Source organism: Populus nigra, chromosome 3 (assembly GCF_951802175.1).
Source record: "Populus nigra chromosome 3, ddPopNigr1.1, whole genome shotgun sequence".
Taxonomy (NCBI): Eukaryota; Viridiplantae; Streptophyta; class Magnoliopsida; order Malpighiales; family Salicaceae; genus Populus; species Populus nigra.
In genome coordinates this window covers 6,746,157-6,761,642 of record NC_084854.1, presented here as the reverse complement: position 1 = coordinate 6,761,642, position 15,486 = coordinate 6,746,157, and the positions used below count along the sequence as shown (strand labels likewise).

The 15,486-nt window shown below is 30.2% G+C and overlaps 1 protein-coding gene across 4 annotated transcripts; it reads right to left on the bottom strand.

Moving 5' to 3' along the window:
* Nucleotides 1-2,359: 2,359 nt before the first annotated feature.
* LOC133687775 (probable glutamate carboxypeptidase AMP1) lies at nt 2,360-11,893 on the bottom strand. Of its 4 annotated transcripts, XM_062107092.1 has the most exons (6): nt 6,077-6,359; nt 5,925-6,026; nt 3,239-3,322; nt 3,043-3,131; nt 2,669-2,782; nt 2,360-2,542 (listed from the first exon to the last, which is right to left on the bottom strand). In XM_062107092.1, the coding sequence occupies exons 1-6, from the start codon at nt 6,204-6,206 to the stop codon at nt 2,441-2,443; spliced, it is 621 nt and encodes a 206-aa protein (XP_061963076.1). In that variant the 5' UTR covers nt 6,207-6,359; the 3' UTR covers nt 2,360-2,440. The 4 variants fall into 4 exon arrangements, 2 of the variants coding, with proteins under 2 accessions (XP_061963076.1, XP_061963075.1); XR_009841032.1 differs by lacking the exons at nt 3,239-3,322; nt 5,925-6,026; nt 6,077-6,359 and adding exons at nt 10,684-11,501; nt 11,729-11,893 and having other exon boundaries at nt 2,494-2,542; XR_009841031.1 differs by lacking the exons at nt 2,360-2,542; nt 3,239-3,322; nt 5,925-6,026; nt 6,077-6,359 and adding exons at nt 10,684-11,501; nt 11,729-11,893 and having other exon boundaries at nt 2,594-2,782.
* Between the last annotated feature and the right edge of the window lie 3,593 nt (nt 11,894-15,486).

Here is a 15,486-nt window from a genome sequence, read left to right as displayed (position 1 = left end):
TTAGAAAAAGTAGCAAAAACAATAAGTCAACACAGATTTTAAATCTGTTATCTTAGTTATGAGATCAGGATAAATTCATAGAAAAAAAATTTATAAAACCCCACTTTTAACATATCTAATGTTGAACATGAAAAATTAAAAAATAATCCACGTGGATACAAGCTATAAAAAAGAAACATATAATGTAGTATAATTATTCCACATCACGAAATTAAGAAATAATTAATTTGGATGTAGTCATATATAATTATCCCACATCAAAAAATTAAAAAACAATCCATGTTGATGTAAGCTAGGTATATTTATATAAAGTGAAGTGAAGTGTAGTATAATATAGCTATCTCATATAAGCAATATAAAAAAAAAAAGGTGAAGTGTAATATAATATAGTTATCTTATTTTAAAAAGTAAAACAATTCAAGTGAATATAAACTATATATAGTTATCATTTATAAAAAAAAAATAAAGAAATAATACATATAAATATAAATTATAAAAAAAAATGTGAAGTATAGTATAATTATTTCACATTAAAAAAGTAAAATAATTCAAATAAATATAAGCTATATATAGTCATTACATATCAAAAAGTTCAGATACAATTATATGGATTTAGGCTATAAAAAAAGATACGTGAATCGAAGTATTCATAAACTAATTTTATATTTTTTTAATTTATTAAAAAAATATAAAAAAAATCAGGTCTCATTCGGATTATACCGAGTCACCTGGATTTCAAGTTGACCCAAGAGGTTGTCCAGGTTTAACTGAACCAATTACAACCCTAAATTTTTATAATTTAAAACTTGATAAACATCTCAAGTCGGTCAAGTTTCAAATTAACCAGTCAAGCTAAATCGGCTTGATAAATATGCTTTTTAATGTTTTGTTAATATCAGTTCAAGCAAAAGTTTCGACGTTTTCATAGACGCAACATTTGACCTTTCACCAGGATCTGCGCGACCATTCTTAAAATTCATGGTGTCCACAGATTGAAGATAGATGACAGTAATGAAATGATAGAGGAAAAGAAGAAGAAAATGAGGATTTTTCTATATTGGGAGTAAGGCTACACGTCTACACCCCAGGAAGCATTAATCTATTAAGCTGAATATATATATATATATATATATATATATAAAGCATTAATCCAATTGTGGAGACGTTTATAATTCGTTTAATTTTTTTTCCTTGAATTATTCTAATTTGATTTAATAGGATAGTCTGAATTAGATTGACCTTAATTACAGGATTATAAATTTATCATGTTAAATTGAGTTAATTAAAATATATTTTTTATATTTTTTTTACCTCATTTTGTTTTTTTATATTTTAATGGCTTGTAAATCAAGATACATCGTTTGTCTTTTTTTAAAGAAAATATTTTTTTCTTGAATTATCATAATCACTTTTCTTTTAAGTTATGTTTGTTTTTTGAAAAGTGATTTCCGGGAAATCATTTTCCAAACTTTCATGTGTTTGTTTGCTATTGGAAAAGTTGGTTAATGGAAAACACTTTCTGATCAACGAAAACACTTTATAGCCAAAGAAAAATTTGGCTTGGTTTCTAGAAAAGTGTTTTCCTTTGATTATGGACGGAAAACACCTTTTAAAAGTTGTGAAAAATTTAGAAATGTTATATTATTTACTGATTATATCAAATTTGGTCCTCAAACTTTTGATTGCTATATATGTTTTGTTTTGAATATTTGTTTTCCAATTTCATCCCTTAAAATTTAATTTTTATATTAACTTTGGTCCTCATTTTTATAATTGTTATTTGCTTTTCTCTTATCATTTTTTAATTGAAATTTTTTATTTATTAAATTTGGTCCTCATTCTTTTGATTGTTACTTATTTTATTTGAAATAATTTATGAAATGTTAATTATTATTATTTTAATTTCTTCATCTTTTAATTTTTTTATTTTTTAGATTTGATCTCTATTATTTTGATCATTATTTATTTTATTTGAGATAATTTATAAAATTATATTTGTTTTCAATTTCATTCTTATTCAACTTTTTAATTTGTAAGATTTGTTCCTTATTATTTTAATGAACTTGAAAAAAATAAAACATTAATAACTTATTTTCCGGTTAATTTTCCATGACATAACCAAACACTGGAAAGTGTTTTCCAACTTATTTTCCATTACACTACCAAACATCGAAAAATAATTCACTTTCCCAGAATTTACTTTTAAAAAAAACTACTTTGCAGCAAATAAACGGGATCTAAAGCTTGATATATTTACTATCATTTTTTACTTATTTTTATCTAACTAAAATAAAATCAATTTATTCGATCTAATCTCAACTCTACAACTCAAGTAACATATATAATTTTTAAAACATACTTGCAGCAATTAAATATTAATTTTTATATAAAAAAATAATCTGGTTTCTGAGCGAATAGCAGGCACCAATACTGGTTATTCCTAATTTTGTAAAGATTCAAACAGGGAGGGCAAAAAAAAAAAAAAAAGAGGTAAGAAGTAAAAGGCGGCACCAATACTGGTACTTCCCGGCTCTCTCAATTGCTGCATTGAAAAACAATACATACCCCCATAATTAGTTGAGAGAGAGCTGAATCGCCATAAAATGTAATAGGTTTTCATTATCTCCCCTTAAATACAGAGAGTCCAATAATTACTTCCACAGTTTACCTTGATTTCATGCTCCACAACCTTGGCAGCAGAGGCAAGTTCTTGAATCGAGTTTACTAAAGGATGAAGAGATATGTTGCAGGCCAATAGTTTGCTCAGGGAACCTGGATGCCCCTGCCAAGGTACATGATGAATCTGAAGGAGGCATCCCCGGGTTTCAAATAGAAATGCAATAATCATCACTGTTGGCAAGTTTCCGTTCATCTTGGTCACTTGATAGTATTTTTTACATTTTCTATGAGTAGTCAAACCTCACAACTCATTTCTATGAGGCTAAAGCAGAAACTCAACATCCAGTCTACTTTATTTAACTGACAAGATATATTTTGGAGAAATTTTGATCCATCCTTACACATCCAAGATCAGATGCGCACCTGTAACTGCTCCACATAAGAGTGGTAATCTAATGGAAGAATAGACTCATCAGCCAGGTGAAGGGCTAAAAGTCCCCAAATTCCAGCAACTGAAACAACAAAAAACAGAAAAGCCATTTTTAATTGAAAGCTGTTGTGAGTGGCCTTATAATTTATCTGACAGTATGCATGCATTTTGACAGAAAAAGACAATGACCAGCCACATGATGATGAAATAACGAGTCAGCGTGTTTTGTCAACCACTCATAGGAGTCAAAAGCAGTGTGATAGACAGGGAAATCTGAACAAGTATAAGTTTCCAGCTTTCACTTAGTATCATTATCAAATAAAACTTGTGAGAAGCTAAGCAATGAGCTTCAAATCATTTTCTGCCATTATATGTGCTATTGCACTAGTAATGCTTCTTTCAACTGGGTTTAACTTAGCCCAAGCAGGGTTTCTGCCAGTTTCTTCTTTGCCTTCAACCATGACACCAACCTCTCAAGTTCTTGCACAATCACAGTCACATAATAAAATGCTTTTCACAACACAGACAGTAGCTGCTAACCTCGGAAGAAAACCACCCAGAACCATTCTTACTCAATCTCTCACTCCGGCAGGACCAGCAGTCTGCCCTCCCTACTGCCCCAAGAATTGAGCTAGTATGGCTTGACTTTCACCAGCGGCATACCCTTCTCTCTCTCTCTCTCTCTCTCTTTTTTCTTTTTTCTTTTCCTCTCTCCTTTCCAGTGTGTTTTCTTCAGATCTAGATTTTTTTTTATAGACCTGTCTTGTTTTCCTCGCAAATAAATTTATATCCACGTCAACATGATTCTATACCTATCCATTTATTGTGCGAACATAGCTACTGTCCTTGATGCCCATTGTCGGGGCTGTCTGTTCACTGTTTTGCTGTGATTGGGAAAGCTTCGTTCCTTGGTTTATGGTGTACCAAAGCCCTGCTCCATCCATCTAAGAAGTTCACAGGAGAAGAATTCCCAGTTTGTAGCTGTATTACCAGAGTCAATGCAGGTCAAGGAGATGAAAATCCAGTGATTTGTGTCATCAAGTGTCTCTTAGTTTGGATTTTCTTTTCTATCTAGTGAGTTTTCTAGATAGTTCTCTTTTTACCATGGCTTTGTACCCATGATTCAAGCTAATGAAAGTTCTCATGTGCTTCTCAGAGAAGAAATAAAATTCATCAAATTACAAAACTGTTTCTGGCATTAAAAATTCATTTTAGAACTAGAAATTATCATCAAGGTTTGGATTATGAAAAGGACATTTTAAACATTAGTTCCCCGTCACAGCAAGAAAATTAGATAATCTCTGTCATACTATAATCATGTTTGAAACGTTCCTGGGGAAGTTTATCATTCCAATTTTTGGTTGCTCTCAAACTTCAAGAACAGAGACACCGCCGTGTGTCACGATGCCAAAACATAGACAAAGACACGACCCAAAAGCAGGGAAGACGAGGACAGGCAGGGATGTTACTCCTATGATACCATGGCCAACAACAAAATTCCTAAAAAGTATCCTAACCCTTGATCCTTTAGCTGCAATAATATTCACGAGGCTGATTAAAAACAAAAAATGCACACCTAAAGCTATTCAAATTCCTGAAACAATTCCATTCGAGCTCCTGATAAACAAATACCTTCATACTCTTACATTTGCATGATCAAAAACCTAAACAACAGATTAGCATGAGTAAAGACTCTTCTTTGTCGAGGAACCTAGCAATTTACCACATACACGTTAAGATACGGTAGAAAATAGCAGTCCTGACATCCCCCCATCCCACCCCTCTCCAAGCAAATATGGTTCTGTTTCTGTAGAACTATTACAGTTGCCAGACTTCGGGACCAGAAAATAAACATTTGAAATTGCTGAAAGGTCCCATCCACTTTACAAGGAGAGGATGGAAGTATCTTCTCCCTCGTCCCAAAGAAATCAAACCATGGACAAAATAATTTTGTCAAATGTATTCTTTTATCAATACTGCATATTGAGTCATGTCAAAAAGATTATTCTTGATGAGAAAAAGATTATTCTTGATGAGGATCAAACTTCATCCAGTTACCCTTCCAGCAGGTTAAAAAATGAATTTCAGTCCTTTCAGGTTAAAACTGTTATTTTCTATTAAAATTAGGTTTATTGGGTTCATACGAGCCAAATTATACCGACCAGGATAAAAAATAAATTTCATGCTATTTTGAGTTAAAACCATCATTTTCAGTTATGAACACTGAGTTGACACCAGTCAAAAAAATATTTTTTAATATTTAAAATCTTCTTGGCAATCAAAATTAATTTTTAGCTATTGAAATAGACTTTTTTTAATACTGTTTTGATTTTTTAATTTATTTTTTATACGTATTTTTTATTATATATAATAAAATAAAAATTAATAATGCAGAAGTTTTTTTTTTTTTTCAGTGAAGCAGTGAAAATTTTCTATAAAAGCAAGTGAAAATTTAAAAAGAACAAAGGAGGAGCTAAAAAAAGAATGTAATCCTAATGCTAAGTTGTATTGTTGTTTTTTTAGTTTTTCTTCACCATGGTAAAGATATTGATTTAAAAAAAAAAACAATTCAAAAATACCACAAAAAGTCACAACGTCAGATCCACCTTCAGAGACACTCCAGCCGTAGATCCAGAGCCGTATACTTGCCTCATCCACACCAGATCACTGCCTAGAAACAACCATAACTGTTAGATCTAAACGTCCCATCATCTCAACCGTTCCCTGTAATAAAGTTCACAGATCTATAATAGGAGCATCACACTTGATCACTAACTCAGGAAATCAGGACCGTAATCTAATTTCAGATTGATCAGATATAGATCGTCGGATTAGATCGGAAGCGATCTAGACCGTCTAAAATAAGTAAGCTCACCGAACCTTCTGTAAGGTTGCCTACACCGGATTCTAGCCTTGTATTCTTCTCTTTCATCGCCGGCGTTGCTTCTAGCCTCTGCTCGCTGTCTTCCGACCAAGTCTCACGGATAAACCAACACAGAAAGACTCATCTCCTCCTCTCGAGCAAACCCCAGTTTGTATTCATCGCCTTTGACGCCGTATATCGCTGGGAAAAGCCAGCGAAACCTTCGGCCAACCGAAGCTTCAAGCCGTCGATCCTCTTTCCCCGGACATCAAAGACCAACACAACCACCACCATTGTAGTCCTCTCACCGAGAGCTACCACATTCTTCCCTTTTTTCCCGAATTTCCACCGGAAAATTCCAGTCTCTCCAACAGTAGTTGCGCGTGACCTACATCCGCAACCAGGGATATTTTCACAATTTCCAGTGAAATTGAAGAGTATTTCGGTATTTTTACTGGCCAGTAGTATTCGGGTAACTTCAGGAGTTCCGTTTGTTTGCTTAAAACTAATTTAGTTTTGAAAAGTAAATTTTAGGAAAGTAGTGTAATGAAAAATAAATTGGAAAATATTTTTTAGTTTTTGATTATGTTATAAAAAATAAGTTAAAAAATAATTTATTAATATTTTTTAAAAAAATTTATTAAAATAATAAGGAACAAATTTTATAAATTAAAAAGTTGAATGAGAATGAAATTGAAAAAAAATATAATTTCATAAATTATCTTAAATAAAATAAATAATAATCAAAATAATAGAGATCAAATCTAAAAAATTAAAAAAATAAAAGATGAAAAAATTAAAATAATAATAATTAGCACTTCATAAATTATTTCAAATAAAATAAATAACAATCAAAAGAATAAGGATAAAATTTGATACATAAAAAATTTCAATAAAAAAATAATAAGAAAAAAACAAATAACAATTATAAAAATGAGGACCAAAGTTAATATAAAAATTAAATTTTAAGAGATGAAATTAAAAAATAAATATTCAAAACAAAATATATATAGCAATAAAAAATTTGATGATCAAATTTGATATAATCAGCAAATAATATGATATTTCTAAATTTTTCACAACTTCCGAAAAGTGTTTTCCTTTCACATTTTTCACGAAAACACTTTCCTGAAAACCAAGTTAAATTTTTTATTTATTGAAAAGTATTTTTTGTTGACCAACTTTTTTAATAGTAAACAAACATAGAAAAATTTGGAAAGTAGTTCTCGAAAAGTAGATTTTGAGAAACGAAGTATTTTTAATTTTTATTACATGTATTTGTATTTTATAAAATATCCTAAATAATAAAAATAACAACGCGTATCCAATGCCTAATTTTCCCGTTGTTGCGCGCAAAAAGTCACGGGATAGAATCTACAAGTTTTGAAAAAACAAATAAGAAGAGATTTTGGAACAGATAAAAAAAGAAAGAGACATAAGAAGAGTGATAAACCTATTAAATTTGCTTCGTTGATTTATAAATAAAGTTTTCAAATTAAGCTCAAATTGTTTTTTAAAATTTAATAAATAAAGGTTAACTAGTTTTTAAATCTTGTTTTCAAATATTATTTAATATATTTTAAAATAAAAAACATTTTAAAAAATAAATTATATCCATCTACCACAAATATATATATATATATATATATATATATATATATATATATATATATAATATATGACTAGATTTGACAGCAAAGAGGTTTTCTCCATTGTCAATGTTGGGTGTAAGAGGACCAAAAGGTAGATTGAATCAGACTTTATCAACTATTGGAAAAATCAACATAAACAAAGTTTTTCCTTATACTTTTCTTCCATATTCTATAGATTTTGGTTCGTAATTGTATGATTATAAGATAAATATCATTGTTAAGGCTTCAATGTAGCCTCTCATTGACATTCTTGAATTTCTTATTTATGTTATTAAAGTATTTATTTATTTATTTTATTAACGTGAGTGTTCAAGTCAGCTTGCGCGTATCTCGATTAATTTCTTGGGCCCTGAAGTTAACGACTATGTAAGCCTCCAATGACCCTGAGGTTTGTGAAACTCGAACTGGTGACCTTTAGGAGTATTAAAGTATTTATTAATCCTGGTTGTGTTGAGTATGCATAATTGAATATAATAACTTTAAATGATTGATCACTATTTGAATAGATTGTTGTGCATGTTCATACGAGAGATTATGCATGTTATTTGCTTATGCATGCCATGAAAAATAAAGATGTCCAAACATGATTTGTGTGGTTGTTTTGTTTTGAAATATAATAGAAATTAATGTGTTTATGCTCTTTTAAACTTATATAAGAATATCATACGTTATTGTATGTAGGTAATTTTAATTTTACTTGAGAGAAAGTCTTTGATAAATTAAAATATTTCAGTGTCAATTTAAATGATAAATACCCAGTAATATATTTTAGGAATCAATTTAGCTTGGTTATGTAAATAGCTTCAGTAACTTTATTTTATTATCGTGCTTTTGCTTGATTTCTCTATATGGTAATTTGTAAATTTTCTCACACATATTCATCATCTATTTCATTCTTCAAATGATTTAGGATTAAAATGATTTTAATAGCTAATAGATAGAAGGTTCATTTGGGAATAATAATCTTACAGACATTATATTACATCAAACGATTAGTATACTTGTTATCTAAAAATATAGACAAAAACAAAACAAAAAAAATTGGACCAGGCAAACTCCATCTAGAGTTCTGCTCTTCTGATTGAAGTTGAAATCGCGCTACCATCTCCTAGATAATATCATTGAGGTTCAACCCCATGTTATATCCAATATGATGTGGTCGCATCATATCAGATATTTCCTCAACTTATTATTTTTTTTTAAATAGATATAAGTAGAAAAAGGAAATTTTATATGAAAATATACTCATCACTTTCATGATTCATGAATTGTTTTTTTAACTATCTAATAGAATACACTAATTACCATAAATTTTTCGATTTGTAATGCCAAAAAAACTCACAGGGAGGGGGGGGGAAGAACTAATGCTCATGACCCAGCATAAGGCTATTAAATTGTATGTATACAATCTTGAAACTGTTATGCAGCACGTTAGAATTCAGTTCAATTCACTCCTCACCATGATCCTTTATACAGCGAAAATGATTCTCAATACCAAAACACCTTTATCTGGAGGAAATTTGATCCTACAGCTTTTGGAACCTTGCAAAGTGACTTTGCCGGCTATTGCTTACGCCTACAATAATATAACGATAGGAGAACTATACTGGAGATGCATCACAGACATATATCATACCGTGTTCAGTCCACTGGAAAGGGCATGACATAAACCCTACTGAGTTTAAGTCTGTTTGTTTGCTAGAAAAATAGTTTTTTTTTTTAAAGTAAATTTCGAGAAAGTATTTTCTGATATTTGATAGTGCAATGAAAATTAAATTGGAAAACACTTTCCAGTATTTGGTTATGTCATGGAAAATGAGCTGAAAAATAACTTATTAATGTTTTATTTTTCTCAAGTTTATTAAAATAATAAGGAACAAATCTTACAAATTAAAAAGTTGAATGAGAATGATATTGAAAAAAAATATAATTTCATAAATTATCTCAAATAAAATAAACAATAATCAAAATAATAGAGATCAAATCTAAAAAATTAAAAAAAAAAAAATGTAAAGAAATTAAAATAATAATAATTAACATCTTATAAATTGTTTCAAATAAAATAAATAACAATCAAAAGAATGAAGACCAAATTTAATAAATAAAAAATTTCAATAAAAAAAATGATAAGGAAGCAAATAGCGATTATAAAAATAAGGATCAAAATTAATATAAAAATTAATTTTTAAGAGATGAAATTGAAAAATAAATATTCAAAACAAATTATATATAGCAATCAAAAGTTTGAGGATCAAATTTGATATAATCAGCAAATAATGACATTTCTAAATTTTTCACAACTTCTGGAAAGTATTTTCGGCTCAAATTTTTCAAGAAAACACTTTCCTGAAAACCAAGCCAAATTTTCCTTTGACTGGAAAGTGTTTTCCATTGACCAACTTTTTTAATGGCAAACAAACACAAGAAAGTTTGGAAAGTGGTTTACCGGAAACCACTTTCCGGAAAACAAACACAGCCAAAAGGAAAAACACTTTCCTGGAGACCAAACCAAATTTTTTTTTAACCGGAAAGTATTTCCGTTGCCTGGAAAGTGTTTTCCATTGACCGGAAAGTATTTTCTGTTGACCAACTTTCCTAACGGCAAACAAACATAGAAAAGTTTGGAAAATGATTTCCCGAAAAATGAATTCCGGAAAACAAACATGGCCTTAGTCTACATTCTTAACACTAGTGGATAAGACTTGGGAGATGCAGAACAAATGAATTGGTTAGCAGATCAGCCAATAAATAAGACTCTGCTTGTGAGTTATGTATTGTTTAGGCTGCCCAAAACATTTTAGAAGTAGTTTAAAAGAAATGGGAATCCATCATCAAGCATACAGAAGAGTAGCTATCAGGAGCTCCGAATCTTTGGGAAATGCACACCCTATTTCACCCTGAACAAATCGACCATGTTTCTTCAGTAGAAAACTGGATGTGTTCTTGATTTGAATCAATCTATATTACAAAAATCCCCACACTAATTCTACACAACATGCAAATCCATAACGAGTAGACAGCACTGTAAATTATCTAGCACGGTTATATCTAATTGTCATGAAACAAGACCTACCTCCAACTTACAACTTCAATCACTCACAAAAAGATGGCATATGTACCTGGATGGCTCAAAGCACCCCTCCTCTTTGGCTGACTTATTAACATTTTAGTGAGCTCCGAAACAGTGTGGCTGACAAATGCAGTCGATAGCATGGATCAGCTTTCTCCGAGGGCCCACCGCATCCGCACCCATATCCTTCAGCTTCTTCATGCTTAGATTCACCAGCTGAAACTTACTGAAACTCTTCTCTTGAAAAATCCTCACAAACTGCCGCAGCCCAATTGATGCTAACCACCTGCTCAATCCACCAGCCTTTTGAAGCTTCTTCTCAAGAAGTGATGCCCTTAGCCTCTGATTTAGCAACATCTCACCATCAAGGAAACTACCTGGCCCAAGCAAAAGTCTTGACCGCTTGATTGTTTTGGATATGTTTGACACTCCAAGCGCATCAATAGACCTAAAAGTATCGGCTAGGTTTGGCTTTCTCGATTCCATGGTTACATTCAGTCTACGTAGACTGTGTAAAGCTGAAAAGTGGTGTGCAGGAGGAGTTGCTGTGGCAGTAATAGGATCACCACCTCTATTAGGAGCCAATGGTGCGAGTTTCTCCAGTTCATCAACTAAAGAAATCCTCCTGGTATTAGTAGTAGCCTCAATCAGAACAGTCGATTTATGATTGACTGCTTTCACCGGCACAGCTGCATCTGGCTTACTTGGTCCTGGGTCTAGCATCCTCCCAACAGGAAGGGGAGGCACCAGAATGGTGACTCTCTGCTTTTTTACTATAACCCAACCATCTTCACCATCAGAATCATTCTTTTTGCTTGCAGGCTTCGCTGCTACATGTCTTTGCTTTGGTTTTCCCATGAATTCAGCCTGGAAGTGGAACCCTATTAGAAATGATAGAAACTACAAACAAGAATTATTCTTTCCTAAACAAAATCACATTAATTCCTTATAAAAAGAAGCAATGTTCCGGTTTTAATTATCTATCTGGAAGAACCAAGAAACCTAAAATAAGTTCCTTGATTCTTCATACCGAATATCTAAAATAAAATAGCAATAAAAATCAAATTGAAAGACAGAAAGACAGATGAAGTTACCCCAGGAAATAGAAGGGCTGCTGCAATCTGATTAATCGATCGATTAATTCGTACCCGCGAAGAACCAAGCAAGAAATGCCCTGATCTGGGGAGGAGCTTGAGCTTGAGCTTCGATTGATTTTCATCATCATCATCATCATATATATACATATATCATAATGAATGTTGTAAAATAAAATGTAAAAGATCCAATCCAAATTGTGCTACTCTCGGGCCTAGAATATGATGTTAACAAGGCTAGGCCCATTTCTACTTTTGAAAAGTCTTATCAGTCTCTGTAATTTATCACAATCAACCAATTGATTAGTTTCCTGTGGTATTGGAAATAATTCATTTTAACAAAAACAAATTTTTCTAAGAGCGTTTATATATTTTTTGGATTGTCGTTCGTCATGTTTGTTGGAACTGGGCCTTGGCCCATGGACCCATTTTGGCTTATATGAGGCCACCAACTTTCTTTTCTTCTTCATTTTAAAAAAAATCACTAGGGCGTTTGCCCGGGCCTTCGCTCATCATAAATTTTAATTTTCTAACATTTAAATATACATTATTATACATAGAACTAATTCTCCTCATGTTTTATTATCCATGTAAACAGTGTAATCCACGATACAGTCATAATTCTGCCCTTTAAAAACCAAATGATTGAACACACAATCAGGGGGTGAATAATATTTTAACTTTATTGCACAGTATAATTACGTTCATATTTTTGAAAAAAAAAAAAGTTAATATCTAAGGGGTGTTTTTTTAATTTTTACATTTTTTATATATTTCAATTATCTAATATACATTGGGGTTAACTTTTTTTTGGCTAAGGTGAAGGGGAATTTTTGGTTTTCTAGCATTGGGGGTTTTGTTTTGTAATTATTGAATGGGATCAAGGGTATTTTGATCTTTTATAAATAAAAAAGAATGGTTGGCACATGCAGATCCCATGCTATGAAGTCGGAGGCGCCGACGCCCTTTGGATGACGCATGTGGTGCCTCCCAGTAATCGTTGGTCCCATTCCAGTGTGGTTTTTAAAGCATCGTGCCATCTTCTACATGGTGGTGGGCCTGCACATGTCAACCGTCAAGGCACGATAAAACTCCTATGATAATTTTTATCCTCCCCCATATTTTTTCATGCAAAATTGTAAAATGACCCTCAATCTTTTAATTGTATCAAATTTGATTTTTTTTTAATTTCATTAATTGACATTTAATTTTTTATGTTTTTTTATCAAATATGATCATCGTTCTTTTGATTCCTATTTATTTTAGTTTTAATCTTTTTTTTATTGGATTTTATTTTTCAATTGCATCCCTAATCATTTGATTTTAGTACATTTTTTTTGTTGAATTTAATCCTCATTTTTATTATTGCAATTCCTTTATTTTTTAGTTCTCGTAGTGATTAATTTTTTTTGGCAATGTCATCTGTCATTGTTTAATTTCATTAAATTTTCATATCATATTTGGTGTTTATTTTTTTATCATGCTTTTAAAACCCAGCACGAGAGTCGACCCCCGTCAAGTCTCGAGCCATGGTTTGGGTCAAATGACTAAGGTTATCGGGTTCAATCAAATTTTTTATTGTGCATGAAGTAAAAATGATATTATTTTGATAAAAATAAAATAGAATCAACGGGTTTTGACTTGATTTTCTCTTATCTGATCATTTGATTTTTATTCAGCTAAAAAGTAAAAAAAATATTATTTTAATAAAAAAATTATAATGAAGAAAAAACTCAACAGGCTTTGACTTTATATTCTTCTCGCTAATCGTGTCATTGATCACTGACCCCATAGTCCCCATCAAGTCAAATCATTTCTCCCTTTATTTTTTAAGACTTAACTCGGCTTAGACATCAAGTTCCAAGATTCATAAGTTAACCTGTTTGGTTAAGTCGAGTTTTACAATAGATGTTTTTATGTTTTTTTTTAGATTAATGTTTTTTTTTAATTTTATCCATTAACATTTAGTTTATTGAGATTTTTGCCCTGATATTTTTTTTATTTTCTTTTTATGGAATAATCATGTTTTAATAACCCTGGTCACGAGTTTTGAAGATTATTTTAAGTCAGCTTCGTCATTTTCTTACTTCTTTTTTTTAATTATTTTATTTTAGTTTGATTTTTTAATATTTTATTAATTCTGAATCATCATTTAATAATTTTTTTCATTTTCTTGTAAGGTTATCTCGATTTTATGTTCTTGGATCGTGAATTTAATTAATTAATTTGATTTGACATGTTTTTTTTAATATTTTCCTATAATTTTGACAATCATCTATTTTTTCAATTTGTTTATGGTTTGTTGTTTTTTTATTTATTTGTTTAATTATATGCAATCAATCTAATGATCTAAATCTCAATTTATTTTAACTTTTATAAATTAATTAATTTTTTTTAATACTCGAGTCTCAAATTTTTAAAACTTTTTAGAAATAATTACTTCACCTGGGATTTTTTTTGCGATCAGAGAAATCTCAACAGCCTATGACGTAACGCAATGTTATTAGATTAGAGAGGGTCCAGCCCAATAATAACACTAATCAATGCAATCTGAAAGATAAGGATGCTATTACTAGTCCAGGCAGCGTAATGCAGTGTTATTCCATGTTAAAGCTTTATCATCAAAATACGAGTTATTATAAACATTAATATATAAGTATATAACCCATCGATTAACATGAACCATCCATGTTAACAACCCAATCTTGTGTGACTAGCCACATCTATAAAATATTATTCATTGTAATTGTATTTTGTGTTTTTTTTTTAATTATTTTTCTCAATTTAACTCTTTAATAATTTATTTTTTATATATAATTTCATCATTTAACATTATATTATTTTAAAAATAATACTTTATAATTTTTATTATTTATCGAGTTATATATTAGTATTATTGATTTTGTTTTTTTTTTCTTGATTTTAAGTTTAACATTAGATATGTTAGAAATAGTGCTTTATAATTATTTTTTATTTATTTATTTCGATCACATTATAAGTTTAATAAGTTAACCTGAGCTGACTCAAGTTGTTTTATCTTATTATTTTTTTTAATTTGTTATTTTTTTTAATTTCATTATTCAACGTTAAGTTATTTGAAATTTAAACTTTGTAATTTTTTTAATTTGTTTTTTATGTAATTATTTTAATTTCATAACTCAAGTTATGAATTTAGTAGATTAATCCAGATTAACCCTGTTTATTTTTTAATTGAATATTTTTTTAATTGAACTTTATAATTTTTCTTAATTTATTTTTTATTGGATTATCTTGTTTCACGAGTTAACTAAAGTTATTTCAGTTCAATTTTATTTTTATTTTTTAATTAAATATATATTTTTTAATTTCAATGCAATCCTTAAACAAATACCATTCAATGATTTTTTTTGAATGAAATAGCGTTCAGTGATTTAAAAGAATCTCTGTAACATTGATTTCGAAATATCGAATGATATCATGGATTAATGTAAATAAATTCAAATGGATGAAATAAAATAATAAAAGATTGAATTTCATGTATCAGAGTAGGGAAAATATGGGAGAAGGATGCGCTAAAAGCCTTTCTCTAAAAAGGGATCATCACTACTACGGTGGAGAAGAAGACCCAGTTTCAGCAGTAGGGTGGGATGGGGTGTGTGATGGATCACAGCATTTCATAAATAAATGCACTTGGTGTTTGACTTTGCTAGTCAGCATTTCATAAATAAATGCACCTGGTGTTTGACTTTGGTAGTCTTGGTCAAACCTTAACTCCTGAA